This window comes from Limulus polyphemus, unplaced genomic scaffold (genome assembly GCF_000517525.1).
Source record: "Limulus polyphemus unplaced genomic scaffold, Limulus_polyphemus-2.1.2 Scaffold58, whole genome shotgun sequence".
NCBI lineage: Eukaryota > Metazoa > Arthropoda > Merostomata > Xiphosura > Limulidae > Limulus > Limulus polyphemus.
This window is the reverse complement of record NW_013665668.1, coordinates 277,389-292,778: the sequence shown is the minus strand read 5'-3', so window position 1 is coordinate 292,778 and position 15,390 is coordinate 277,389. Positions and strand designations below refer to the sequence as shown.

General features: G+C 33.8%; 2 protein-coding genes across 9 annotated transcripts in view; one reads left to right on the top strand and one right to left on the bottom strand.

Moving 5' to 3' along the window:
* LOC111087037 (cation channel sperm-associated protein subunit epsilon-like) overlaps positions 1–7,496 on the bottom strand; it is a 55,264-nt gene extending 47,768 nt beyond the window's left edge. For 3 of the 5 annotated variants that reach the window (XM_022392224.1, XM_022392212.1, XM_022392219.1), the window contains exon 1: positions 7,359–7,464. In XM_022392224.1, coding sequence (XP_022247932.1) covers positions 7,359–7,399 — 41 coding nt within the window. In that variant the 5' untranslated portion in view covers positions 7,400–7,464. Of the gene's footprint in view, positions 1–7,358 lie in introns of all 5 variants that reach the window. The other 2 variants (XM_022392230.1, XM_022392238.1) reach the window with 2 other exon arrangements.
* A 310-nt stretch (positions 7,497–7,806) lies between these two features.
* The window catches only part of LOC106464227 (histone deacetylase complex subunit SAP130-B-like), an 80,365-nt gene continuing 72,781 nt past the window's right edge, over positions 7,807–15,390 (top strand). For 2 of the 4 annotated variants that reach the window (XM_013924359.2, XM_022392157.1), the window contains exons 1-2: positions 7,807–7,880; positions 14,531–14,748. In XM_013924359.2, the coding sequence (XP_013779813.1) occupies positions 14,536–14,748 (213 nt within the window). In that variant the 5' untranslated portion in view covers positions 7,807–7,880; positions 14,531–14,535. Of the gene's footprint in view, positions 7,881–8,386; positions 8,405–14,530; positions 14,749–15,390 lie in introns of those variants that run through there. The other 2 variants (XM_022392163.1, XM_022392176.1) reach the window with 2 other exon arrangements.

Genomic DNA, 15,390 nt, shown 5'->3' with positions numbered 1-15,390 from the left:
ATACGAACTGCATTCAGATCCAAGGCGTAACTTCGAATCAGCTGTGTTCCAAGAATGCTGAAAGTTGTTTGGCATCCGAAAGACCAGGACAACGCCACTTCACCCACAGTCCGATGGGATTGTAGAAACAAAACCGGGTAGAGTTTCTTCTTCGACAGTGGCTTTTTCAGGTGACACGTCTTCAGCAGCGTCATTTGTTCTGTTGTTCACTTCGTCCCAACTGAAATGTCCTGGACCATGATAATGCCAAAGCCTGTTGGCATACACCATATTTGGCTTACCTCGCCGTCCACATTTTATCCAGAAAGTCACGTCTGAGAGACGATCCACTATGTCATATGGGCCTTTCCATGGAGATGACAATTTAGGAGACTTCTCTTTGATCTTCCTGGGATTATACAACCACACCTTGTCTCCTGGTACAAAACTAACTTCAGTAGATCTCTTATCATAAGATAACTTCATGGAATCAGCAGACGTTTTCAAGTTTGAATGCACTTGATGGTGAATATTATCCATCCTTTCCGTTAACACTTTCATGAATTCTGACACATTTCAGGCAACTCTTCAAAAGGTGGGCGTCCTGTTAACAGATCCACTGGCAACCAAAGTTCTCGACCAAACATAAACTTCGCTGGAGTGTATCCAGTAGCTTCATGCTCTGCTGTTCTATAGGCCATCAACAGTGGAGGGAGTAAGACATCCCAGTCATCTTAGCGACTATTACAAAACTTTGCCAATTCCTGTCTTAGTGTCCAATTGTACAGAAGGGAAACAGTGAAGCCCTTGATGAAGTTACTACCACTGATGTGACTGTTACCAATGATAGGACGTTTCCTGATGAAGCAGATGAACTCCACTTGAAGCAGAAGCCAACGAGATGGAGACCAGTACGGAAGAAGCTACGTCCCGTAAAATTAAGACTTTGTTGAATTTTAATTTTGTGTTTGTAAATTGTGTACATTCAGTTAAGTTATTGTTAATTCGGTTAGTGTAAGTGGCTATTGTTCGGGACGAACAATACTAAGGAAGGGGCAGTGTTACGACAGCGGAGGTCACGTGATGCTAGTAACACGTCATGCGCTTCTAGAACGTTCACGAAACCTCGAGAGGCTACTGGATATGCGGTAGTCTTGTATATAAGCTGCCAAGAATTGACGGCAACAATGTGTAATTGAACTGCAGACAGAGAGAGACGTATTGTTGAGCACGTGAGACGTTCGTTGTGAATTATAGCATTTGTTATAGCGCGACTGTGGAAATTAAGTGTATCGCACAGTTGTATCAGAAAGAATAAACCAGTTTTATTTAAGATAGAACTTGTATCGGTAAAGTTTCTTCGGAAAGAATTTTTACGGAAAATTAACTAATGACCAGAGACATAACATTATGTAGCCCTATACTCCATCAAGTACTTGAGTGAGGAACACTTTTAGGACTATAAGACAGTCATTGCTGAGCTACACCAAAGGGTTGAGCTTGTAAAAAATTGTGAAATTCATCAGGCCAAGTTCAAGATTTGGAAGATAGATACAATAGATAGCTTGTCCACCTATACACATGATCTGCACCGTATGCAAGGTAAGGCCTAGCCTGCAATGTTTTTAGCAAATCACATGGATATACTCATTCACATGTTTATAGATGGGCTACCTAGTGAGACACAACCTATGTGTGAGAGATCTTCTAACAAAACAGTTTCTGTTATGTGAAGTATGAAGTGGTAATGTGAACTTGTTGCAGGAGAGGAAGAAGCCTGCAGCAACAGCTCCAGTGGTTGTACCTCTGACAGACCATCCCTACCCAAGCACGTACACTGTGCCAAGCTCAAGTCCAGTCGAAGGTTAATTAACCACCCACACATCTGGTATTGTGATGCAACCACACAAGTACTTGGTGGCTGATCAGAGCTATCATGGTTCTCCCAAGGTTTGTATGTCCCAGCTAATGCTGATGATGCCTCCACCATAACATCATCCTAGAAAACAGGAGCAAAGAATTTGCTTTGCCTGTGGAGCATTGAGTCACTTTGAAGTGAAATGCCCATACCTTGCTTTATAGCAAGGTAGACAAAGCTACAGGTTTTGAAATGACGATTCAGCAGGTGCAGATGAAGCAGCAATAGGATGCAAAAACTATTGTTATAGCTCTTTGAAACTAACAGAGCCCAAGAAAGGCCTGCCAGTGACTTGCAGGACTGCAATGGACAGCTTACATTTAAAGGTTTGGTAGTCAGCCCAGTTCTTCCAGGGATGGGCGAATTTCAGTATGTGCCTGCAAGAGTACAAGGGCAAGAAACAGAATTGTTGGTGTAAATAGACGCAACAAAAACATTTATATATCTTGTAGTATTTGAGGCATTTAGAGCCAAACCACTAAACAGGATACTTAACACCTAACTTTATTCTGGCAAATGGAGATAAACAAGACATGAATCAAGAAATGATTCTCCAAATGTCTACAAAGCATTGCTCACAAAATGAAGACAGTCGTCTCAAAACTCAGTTCTACCATCAGCATCCTCTGAAGAGACATATTGCTGATGTTCCATGGGAGAATTATTCATTGCCAGCCATACTGGGCCCAGGAACAGTGAATTGCACAAGAGTATGTGGGATAGAAAGTCACAATACAATACCCAGATACACAAGTGATGTCCTGTGGATTACTACTGATGAAGTCTAGTGCTTCTGTGCCATGTAACTTGGCTATAAAGCCCACACATGGAATATGCCATTTCCTGTCCAAAAAACAAGCAGCATTAGCTTGGACAAAAGTATCAGTTATCTGTATAGAAAATGTTGAAGTCCCAGTGTTATTATGCAATTATAGATAATTGATTGTGCAGTTTCCCCTAAGCTGGAAGAAACCAAGGTTAGTGGTGATGCTAGAGTTGCATCTGTCATGCTGCATTCAAGAGGAAGCACAATACATCTGACATCACAAATTGAATATGTTAATGAATTTGCACTCCTTCACATTTGAAAAATGCATGAGGGCTGTAAACAGTCCAAGGGGGCAGTTATTGGGCTGATGCCATATCTTGATTCTTTGTTTACGCTACTGGACCATAAATGTCAATTTTTATTGCCTGAATTGTACTGTTTTTCTGTCAACAAAGCAGAATTTTGCTGGCTTAAATGAGATTTGTTCACAGCGTGCCACTGAATTATGACAACCTCCAGTCAATATGGCAGCCCTTTCAGTCTCATGTCTTGCAGAAAGCAAATCATCAAATGCAATTTACATCATGATCAAATTTGCTAAAACTCATCTTGCTATTCTGAATTTGTTAATAATTAATATCTACCGAAATACAGCCAATGTTAAATGATGGGTTTACACAGCCCTTCAGAGAGTGCTTGTTTTTTTCCAGTAGTGACTGTCAGAAGGAATGTACAACTAGGTTCTGTAATGATTTTAAATGGGTAAATGTGATAGCTCACATTTAACACCTTTCCACTGCCAGAAACAGATGAATTGGAAGGGCCCAATGGTTCAACACAACCTGGTGTCCAGATACTGGAAAGTCATGCTGGATGAAAAGAGCAGACCTAAGACTGCTTTTTGCAAGAGAGACAGATGGTTTGCATGAATTTTGTGTCATGCCATTTGGCCTGCATATTGCACATGCCACTTATGAAAGGCTAATGGAGCTTACACTGAAGAGGCTTACAACAGGAGATGTACCTGGTCTATGTCTAGGACATGTTAATGTGTTTGATCACATGTTCAAGTCTGCATCTGAGAACCTAAAAATGATATTCCAGTGGATAAAAAAGGCAAACTTGAAACTGAAACCAGGAAAACTTGTGTTCATGCACACAAAAGTGGGATATCTCAGTCACATTTTGGGTAAAGATGGAGTCTCCATGGCTCCATCTGTTAAAATAGCAAGAAATCCACAGTTTCCTCCATTTCACAGCATACTATTAATCATTCTGGGGCACATTCTACACAGCATTATTGAATCTCACAAAAGGAGAGAGGAATGTAACTAAGCATTCCAGTCCCTGAAACATGGTTTAATAGAATCCACACTGCTGGCACATGCACAAGATTATGAATTCTTTTAGATACCAACACTAGTGATATTGGAATCCATGTAGTGTTATTGTAATAACAAGATGGAATAAAATGTGTAATTAAATATGCTAGTCACATGCTCATGTCTCCAGAATGCAGATACTGGATGATGAAGAAAGAACTGTTTGTAGCTATAGTCTTTGTAAAACATTAGTGACTCCAGTTGTATGGTAGAAAGGTCATTATTCAGGAAGACCATGCATCATTGAAATGGTTAATAAACTTTAAAAATCCTAATGGGATGACAGCATATTGGATAACAGCATTGCTGGAGTAGTAGTATTTTGTCATACAGTATCATCTGAGTCTGTAACATGGAAATGTCAATGCACTGTTTCACTTCATAGTGAGACATTGAATGTCCAGACTGTGGATACCCTGTGAAAGTTGAAACCAGTTCTACCATAGTGATGACAAGCCATACATCAAATCACATTTTAGCAGCTACAGGAGGTATCCAGATCTAGCATGGGCACTCCTCTTACCACGCATCAGGGTAAAGCCTGACAAGTTCAGATTGAGGAACACAACACAAACACATGTAACAAATGACACTTGTATGAGCAATTACAAATGTAGGAAATTGTGTGATGCTGTTGTTATCAGTCATCAAGCCATGGCTTTCAGACTGTGTTGTAGCTAGCTGTCCTCAAAGCTTTAAAGCATGAAATTCTCCTGGCTTTGTATAACACAAAGACTGGCAGACACCAAGGTGTTAACCACACTTGTGCACACATTCATTGGCAGCTCTACTAGTCACATTCAATTTGAGATGTTCAATGTTGATGTGTTTACAATGTACAGTGTATGCCACCCAAGAAAGAATAAGCTTAAACAAAGAAACTCCAGCATATACAGAACAGCCCTGAATATCACTGGTCTACTCCCAAAGACAGAAAAAGTTTAGTTATATATATTCAAGGCCATCAACTACATCAAAAAGTGGGCTGAGGCTTATCCATTCATAGAAAGGCTGACAGTCTGCAGCTGACGTGTTGGCAGAGCAATGAATAGCCCAGTTTGGAGCATCTGAAGAGATACAAAGAGGTTAATAAACTGACTCAACTTTTCTTTGAGTTGTATGAAGTGTTAAGTGTGGTGTAGCCACACACTTCTTATCACCAGTCTGTTAGTTTAGTAAAATGAGTTGTACAGATTGTTAAGCGTATACTTGCTAATTTTGGCAATCTTGACTGAATCAAGTTAAGTCCTGATAATATATGGCACAACAGGTTGTTTGATGAATATGTTCATTTTGAAATGGAAGCCTTGCTTCCTGTAAACATGATGTATAGCCCTCCCACTAAAGTGGATGCCCCACAATGTCTACAAGAATAAGAGGAATTGTTAATACCTGCATTATTTAAAGTGCATGAGTTTGCACACCAACAGCTAAGAAAGCCACTATAAGTTTTAAGTGTATACGTTATTTTCAGACTTACAGCTGTACCACTGGAGGTCAACACTGAACGTACTAGTGTAAAGACTGAGTGTGGCTTTAGTATTACAGTGGTATCAAAGCCACTTAGCTCTGATTGAACAGAACTTTTATTTTCTGCTCTGATGAGTTAGTCCAATACTGTACAAGTTACAGCAGTTGAGAGGCACATAAAAGCATGTAGTTCATGTCAACCAGCTGTGAGAGGCACATAAAAGCATGTAGTTCATGTCAACCAGCTGTGTCCATTCATTACTAACAAACCTCTCATAAATTAGCTTGAACAGGAGTCAGAGAAGACCAATGAGTCAAAGGAAAATTAACATTGCTTTCCAAGCTGTCACATGATGTTCACTATACAATGTATGCATTATGGTATGACTTACACTTGATTGTAATGAAGCTAGAAAGGTATGTGATAAATGAAGGTGACCTTTGTGAGCTAAACAGTATTCTGTCACTTTGTTTTTTTATATATGTTTATAAGACTGAGAAAATGTTTTCAGTGCATTCAGATAATGGCTGGTGTGATAAGACATTGAGTATTGTATAAAATACTCATAGGTGCATGTAGTAAATGTTATTAACATATAGATGACAAGAGACTATTTGGTCTTTTAAACTGTCCTTGCACAAACACCACTGAGACAATTTAAATTTCTCTTATTGTTAAGGAAATTATATGTTCCCTCTTTAACCTCTTGCAAAATGTGAGCTTCCACTTCTCCCAACAGCAACTCATCCATAAGCCAAACATCCTGATAGAAAAAAAATCTTAACTGGGACCTAGCATGTCTTTTACAAATCTTAAACTTGTTTACTCTCATCCTATTGCTTTCATAATATAACACAAAGAAATCAAATGCCTTTATCCTACTAATTTTCCACATGTTCTTACAATCTTCCATACAGTCAACTTTTTACCCTACTTTTCTCAAGAGAAAAGTTAAGAGATCATAAATTATCTCCATAATTCTTTCCTCCCTGGAATTATCTTAGTGACTCTCTTCTGAACCCCTTCCATTAAGTCAATAAGGAGCCAAGAACTGTAAATAATATTTCAAGTATGGTCTAATTACCTCTTTTGTCTGATCTTTGTTTCTTCAAATACATCCTAAAATTATAATAGCTATACTTCTTACAACAGAGCACTGATGTAATGGTTTGAGTGACTTATCCAACCTATTTGAGATTCTTTATTTCAGTCACACTACTGAGTGGGTTTCATTCTATATTAAATGTATGATCCAAATTACAATAGACCAAATGCATTATCTTGCACTTACTATATTATAAACCCTGCTGAATTTCATAACTTTTGTTTTTTAAAACCAAATGTCGTTTTCTTTAGTTCTGTAAATATTTCACCTTGTCTGTCAGTAATTAAATTATAAAAGTTCATTTGCCAAAATAATAATATTAGTAGTACTACTAGCACTAAAAGTACTAGTAGTTATAGTAAAAGTACTAGTTATAACTGTTCCGACAGTAGGATACTTAGTGTAGTGACAGAACTGGGCCAAGTCTTAGGCAAAAACACCGAGTTCTTTATCTGAATTTTGCTTTTGAAAATAAATTTAATAAATAATATCTATACTACAATCTATAGTATAAGCCTAATACTAATAGTAGTGCAGTTAGTTAATTTTTATAAAAAATCTCGGTAATGTACCGCTCACGCCAAACGTAAGTCACGTGACTTACGTCTTATTATAAGAACTAGCAAACATATATATATATATATATATATATGATAACTTAAGTTGCCATACTTTATACGTTTTCGATAATTTAAATGTCTTAGAAACATGTTTTGCTTGTAATGTAAGCTTACCTAACAATTAATAATACTAATTGCAAAAGTACCACAACCATTCTCAGTTCGCTTATAAGTTACAATGCCAGTGCGTAGTTTTACTAGTTACATTAATCCTACTAGTATTCCCGCCAAGCTAGTTTATTATGTTAGATTACTCTCCCGCTAATCTTCAATGCCCTGCGCATTTTCATTGGTCTCGAAGCAGACGACAGTTTCATTGGAAATGAAAACCCGAACAGCATAAAAGAGAAAAGCGAAAGTTAGGTCAATATACTTATAAAGAAAATATATAAAAATGTCGTTTATACATTCAAGTAATAATTATTACTTTTTTATGAAATTGTTTAATACATATTTTCTATTTATAGAATTTTGTTTTAGAAAGTTAATTTTTATAGTAATGTCAGATCACATATTACGTTATCCCATGACCTCTTACGTCGCTGGCGCATGCGCTTAAAGTGGCGGAGTAAGTCAAGCTGTTTGACGAATAAGGATGTATTCTTCGGAACGTGAATAATTTCTGGCGTTTTACAGGTATTTTTTGTTTATTTAGCAACAATTATGGTTACACTTTATTTATAATACCATTTTTAGTAAGAGATGGATAAATAATTAAATGGACTTCAGTAAAGAAAAGGCATAAACTATAAGGACAAGTGGCCCGACAATGCCTTCCTTAGTTAACTTCTGTTCTGGGTTTGGGATTGTGGCTTCGTTGCTAACTGCTACAGTGCTACTAGTGTTTGTGAGGTTTAATGTTAGTCCTGGACTCTTTGGGTCTAGGAACGCAAGCTCGCTGACTTGAGGGTCGATCGGCTATCCTGAACCCTAAGTTAGGCCTAACAAGTAACAACAAAAATTCGTTATGCGTGAGACAAAAGTTATGCATTATTTTTGAAGCAGAATACTAACGACTGTGGATTGTAGTTAGGCTCTGTATAAACATTTACCTCTACTATTACTAGTATTAGTATTACTACTATCCACCAGTAGTAAAGTTGTTGATTTGTTTCCCTTGAGTAAACACTTAACTTGAACTGTTGAAGTAAAGTTAAACTGTAAGTGTAATTTGTATCTAAAATAGTTAACTTTGGGACCTATATATTACTTTTAATCAATCACTGGATTACATATAATGATAAGATACACAGTAACTATGTGGTTTAGGTTACTTCACATTCTTCAGCAGAAAGATGCAAGTAAAAACTAAGATTTTTGTAACTTCTAAGATGTATATATTATTATTATTGACATGTAGGAAGTCTAAATACCACTACTAGTACTACTACAGAGCTGAACCAGATTGTAAATATATGATGAACAAAGTTTAAAGAATTGTACATTTTTGTTCTAAGTTTCAAATAATTACATATACATAAAGATAAAATGTGGTTTAAAAGAAACTATATACTTTACTATGTTCGGCTCTCATTGGCACAATAAAGGATTGAAATGTATAAAATTATCAGCTTTATTGTCACTAGCAGAAATACTAGCTCGGAGGACAGGTATAACTGCTATTCCAGCAGCCTTTCTGGAATTGTCTGACAGTTCTACAACAATGTATTCATACTTGACATTCAATAATGTTCACCATCCATGAGAAAAAGGATTTTATTTAAATTTTAGTTTACAAAGGAACTATCATCATAGTATTACATCACAGAGTAGATTTTATTAAAGTATTTCTTTGTAGACACAGTTATCAATGAAAGTGCCTTGCTTTTCTGTTGCAACACTCATGAGATTTTCACTAAAAAAATTGTTTTAAGTTTGTTTTTGGATTATTTTATATTTGAAACTTATTCCTTTTTTGTAATTCTTATTGGTTAAATTTGAAACACCATTTTTGTGGAAATTTCAATTGTTTTATTCATTGCTCAGCTATAAAAATACTGCATAGTTATAAAAATATTACCCAGTTATGATTGGTAATGATCGGTGTGGTAGTTTCCGAAATCCAAGTTTTGTACTTGTACATCACAGACTTCATTATAATAAGATGTAATATCTTGTTTATTACCCACTAAATAAGAGAGTAGTCAGTTGTGAATTTGAGAATCATTTACATTTGTCTGTATTGGTTAAGTTATAAATATATATATACACACACACAGACACATACATTTCAAATACTGGGGAATCTGTAGTTACTTTTTTAACCAGTGAAAGACTTGACACAGAAATATTAGATTCTTCTTTTTAACTTAATATGCAGACAATCCAGTGACAGACAGTTATTTCTTTTTATATTTAGATGTGGAAAAATTAATATTTTAAACTCAAAGAAATATTAACATTATTAAGGTTTCAAATTGAAGATGTTAATAAAGTGATTTAATGTATTAGATTAAATATTTCACATTTTATTGTTGCAGTTGTTTATAATGCATTGATAGTAAAATGAGTGTTTTGTAACTTCATTCCTTTCATGTAGCTAGTAGGATAAAATCAGAGATAAATGCTATAGATTTAAGAAGTTTAAATTGTCAGGTAGGTTTGAAGATATACTGAACTTTATGAAACTATAGGAAGACTAGGAAGTTAGTTTAAAAGAAAGTTAGGAAATCCAAAAGAACTTGTGAGAAATTGTTGACTGATAATGTTAAAATTAACAGCAAGAATGTTTAATTAAATTAAAGGGAAACAGAATAATAAATATAGATTGGAAGGTCTGTGTTGAAGACTATGAAATGGCTGAGTTTTTTAAGTTTTCTCTTGTTATTTTACAAGAGAAAGTGTCTGCAATATTCCTGACACTGTGTAAAGTTTTGGTCTTTTTATCTAATGAAGGATAGTGACTTATTGGAAAGGGTTCAGAGAAGAGCTACTTGGGTGATTCTGGAGATGAAAAAATTATCTTATCTCATTTGACTTATAATCAGTATGTCTATAAATACACCATAAAATTCTATTAGATTTACTACTGGCTACAGAGTATTGCCTTGATGACATGACTTTATCCACCACCAATATGCCAGTTTGTTTTTTTTGAGAGTTGGTGTTAAACATTTAAAGTAGTACTAACTTGGCATCAAAATTCCTTTAAAACTTTCAGAATTAGACTGATATCATAAATTTCTCGTAAACCAATCCAATAATTATAGAAAATTTGATTTTACCTAAAAAAGTAAGAAAACTGATTGGCGGTGCTACATTAATTTCTTGCTCTAATGTCTGTGCTGTTTTACTACCTAACAGTGATTTGTATTATAATTTATATCGAATGTCAAACTACTCTTAAAGTTACAGAGACAGGTAACTGGTAAGAGTGTAAGAAGAAAAGAATAGTTATGATCTGTAATTTGTATTTTTCTTTAATGACATTTTCATCAACAGTAATAGTTATAATGTGTAAATATATGTTTTTATTGTTGTATATTTTTATTACAATGATTATTTGGCATTGTTGTTTTAGTATATGGGTTAAGGACTATCCTAAATCTCCTAAGTTGGAAGAACTTTATGAGATAGTATTTGGATTATGATTGTAAGCATTGCTAATAGTAAGGGTGCCCAATTGGTGAAACAATACATTGTAATCATTGTAAGAACATAAGGGCAGTATATTAGTTTAACTAATTTTTAGTTCTAATCTATGTAGGCAGCTTGCTTTAATCAGATGTTAATATTAATTATAGTAAAAGATACATTCAAATAAATCATTTTAGTATAATCAAACAGAAAACCTTAAGGGGGGCTGAATAATAATGATAGCAGTATATCAAATATACACTTTTGCAAAAGAACGTCACTTTGGGTTAATATCCAAACTACTGACTGTTTTTAAGTGTATTACACACACACACACACACTTTACCATGAGCTCACTTGCTCTTACAATGTTAGTTTAGATACTATATATTTATAAAATGTTTGTTATAATATTAAATAATTATTTTATTTTTAAGAATAAAATTCTAGTCTTCTCTGCAGTTTTTAATTTGTGAGTATAATTTTATAAGTAGCTTCTTTTCCCAATCTAATATATTTTAAATAATTTTGACTTACCACACCATAGGTCTGACTTTCATATTACATCAGCTCAAGTAAGAATTTTATTGTGTAAGTTTACTTTTAGTAGCATATATTTCAAAATTCTTTCTGCCAGTTTAGAATATATGAAAATATATACTGATGTGATAGGTTTTATTGGTAGGTAAAATATTTGCATTTAATGCTCATAACATTGTATAATTTGATAATGAATAATTTCAACGTAGAATTCTTGTGTGTAAGAGAGATATTCAACACTGTCACTAATTTGTAATTTTTCTACACCTAATTATCCCCATATGATTTGATTGTATGTGCAGTTTGTTGTACTGGTTTGAAATCGAAAATCATTTAGTTATGATATAAGAGAAAGCAAACACATATTCATCAAAGGGAAATCTTGCATCAGTAAACCTGTTAGTTTTTTGAAGATGTTACTTTTCATGTGTATGATGGAAAAGATGCAAACTTCTATTTCCAAAAGGCTTTTGACAAAGTGCTAAAATTACCTCATCAGTAGGAATTGGGAGAAAGACAATTTAGTTGGATTGTAGGGTAGTTGAGTGAGAGAAAGCAAAAGGTTGTTATTAATGAAGCGCAGACAAACTGAATCATTGTTACTGGCAGTGGGCCACAGTGATGTGTGCTTGGGCTTTTCCTTTTTGTTACTTACATTCATGATTTTGAATGGAGCATAATTAGTAAAGTTTTCTAATTAAATTAAACTACTAGCTGTATTGAGTTACTATAGAATGACTTGGATCAGTTGATAACTATTTGGCAAATGAACTTGAATTATAGTAATATAGTAAGTGCTTACTAATGCAGTAATGTATTAGGATTATGAAAATTTAAATCATTTAGTAGATAACTGAAAAAAAAGGAGTTTGACATGGTGATAGATAAATCACTCATGTCATCAAGGCAATGCTCTGTTGCTCGTAGTAAATCTAATAGAATTTTAAGGTGTATTAATAGACATGCTGATTACTAGTCTAAAGATGTAATCCATCCATCTCCAGAATCCTTCTGGTAACTTTCCTCTGAATCTTTCCAGTTAGTCAATATTCTTTCTTAGATAAGAAGACCAAATCAATTTGAGTGATTTGTATAGAGATAATTGTCTCTCTTGACAGTGTCAGGAATATTACTAACAATTTCTCTTGTAAAAATAGAAGAGAATGTTCAAAAGCTCAGCCATCTCATAGTCTTCAACAAAAACCTTGCTATCAATATCCTTAAAGATCAGTCCCTATTCTATATTGTGAGTGTATCAAGCTGGTATTTTGATCGTTTATGTATATAATAAAATTTCCATTGAAAGCTTTTGGTAAATATTATTTTCAAAATGCAAGTTAGTTTCAAAAATACACATGTGGCTAGTTAATGATGTTTATCATAAATCACTTATTAAATATAGAAGCTATCAAACCTGTTTAGGTTTTCTTTCTTAAAGAAGCTTTAGTGTTTTTGGATAAGATAGGAGAGTATCCTAGGAAATGTTACATAAGTATATTTTGGCAACTTGATAAGATAACTTTTAGAACATTAGAATAAATTAATAAGTTACAAATTGGCAGAAACGTTTTTTATATATTTATTTTGAAACATGATGTTTCCAACTAGTTATCTTCATCAAAACTTAAAGCTTAGTAACACATATGATTAACTATATTTACCTCAAATCCTATATTAGTTAATCATAACCCTTTGGTATTGGTTGAAATATTTAAAAATCCATGGAATTATCATTTTAGTTTTTGATTAAGTGAGCAACATTTTAGATTTCAAAATTTTGTTTTATGATCTTTCTTTAGTATTTTTATTACTAATGTTGACAGAAGTGAGTATAAGTGATGTCAAAGTTGCTGGTACTTTGTTAATAAATAATACTGATAAAGCTTAGAAGCTGGAATTTTTTTTTCAATGTGGAGTAACTTTGAAGCTACCTCAGGAAAAAAAAAGATTAGGGATCTTAAGCTTTTTGCAAGTTAAATGACTAAAGAAATGTAAATTTATGGAGCCCAGCAAAATACTTTTTATTTCATATTACTTAAAAAAATTATATTTCTTCATGGCAAGATAACTCCTAACTGATCAACTGTTTACCTGACAACAGCTTTTTCATCACTTGAAAATGAAGAAATAAAAAATACCTTGTGCTTTTTTTCATACTTTCTTTTTTGACATAACCAGTTGCTTAACAATTTTTTTTTTATTCTTAAATTTCAAGGTTTAATTTTTCCAAAATAAAAACTGTATTTACCAGTAAAAATGTTGCTCCTTTATAAAATATTATAAATACATTCAGTAAACAATTTGAAAGCTAGTAGCTAAGTTATTTTGCTACTAACATGCAAAACATTTTAATCAAACTTGTTTTTAAATTCTTAGTTAGTTTACAAGATTTTCTTCCCTTAGCAAGTGTTACAGTTTATGATGTCTCTTTTAGCAAAACCAAAGGTTCTATGTTTATTATTTCTACTTTAAGTTGGTAATTTTTTAGTTTTGTTTTTCCACTTCACTATGGGGAGCTTTCACCCACATATTTTATACAGAACTTTGGTCTTTCATGTTTTCATACCTTACATGGTTTTTTTAATTAATTGATGATGAACAACAAAACTTTGTCTACATCTTCATGTTTTCATACCTTACATGGTTATTTAATTAACTGATGATGAACAACAAAACTTCATGTTTTCATTTAATCAAATATATTAGCAAGTAAAAATTTTATAAAAAAATTAATGAAGCTGGTTGAAAGCTTACTCTGTAGAAACCAAAAAAGGAAAGAAATCATAACTATGATTTTTTTTCCATTCTGTTTGCATATTATCCATGGTAAAGAAATGTTCACAATAATCTTTGGCACAGTTCAACAATTCTTTGATGTTAGAATAAATTAGCTTATTTAATACTAGATGATCTAATTTTTCCTACTGAGTTGATTACATATTTTGGTTTCTTATGTGAATATTTTATTGGACCTTTCAAGCAAATTTTATATAGCAATAACAAAAATAATTTATGTTGATATGTTAGGTCATGTTTTTCAATTTTTTTTTTATTGGACTGCTCTCTGTATGATATATGTTTACAAATTTTAATAGCTATTGGTTTCAGCTATTGTCATTATGCCTCTAAATCTATTTAATGGAAGTATGATGTTTCTTTGCTTCTTTAAGAGAGAATGAGTGCTGCTCAGAAGATAATTTCAAATGAAACCAAGCATTCTGATGAGAGAGAGAGGAGTGAACAGACACAACCAATTGATTTGGTTCAGAGAGTGTCCACAACATCATTAAATTTAATACAGTCACCTTTGCAAAGAGGAGTGTCACTTCATCCTACTGTCCCACAGCCTCTGAGATCTCATCTTGAGCAATCAAAACCATCATTCATGGTTAGTGTAGTGTTGTTTTATTTCAGAATTTACAACATACAAAGACTGTATCTGAGGTATTGTTGGAATACACCAGATGTTTGTAGATTTAAAAAACTTGTAGTATTTTGAAAATGTATTATACTATTTAAGAAGGGTGAGAAATTACTCATTATATAATATTAGGTCGTCAAGGAATTAATGTCGCTTTTTTTTTGATGAAAAACCTGTCTGTTCTCTTTAATACCTTCCACATTTGCATATGTTTTCCCATTAAGATGGTGTTGCAGTGAATGAAAAAGATGATAATTTGATGGTGACATATCTGGAGAATATGGTTGGTGGGGGAGAATTCCCAACCCAACTCCATAATCTTGTGTTGCGTCAAACGTGCCACATGTGGATGTGGAGAAGAGAACACCTTTCTGATTGATGAGTGAAGGGCGTTTCTGATGAAGGGCTTGATTTAAACGCTGACTATAGGGCTGACTATAGATCTCTGCATTGACAGTTCGCTGTGGATTGAGGAGTTCAAAATGAATTACTCTTTTGATGTCTCACCAAATAGAAAGCATCACTTTCTGTGGATGGAGTCCAGGTTTGGGGGTTGGAAGTGGATTTTGGCATTTAATATTCACAAAGAGAATCCATTTTTCATCACTG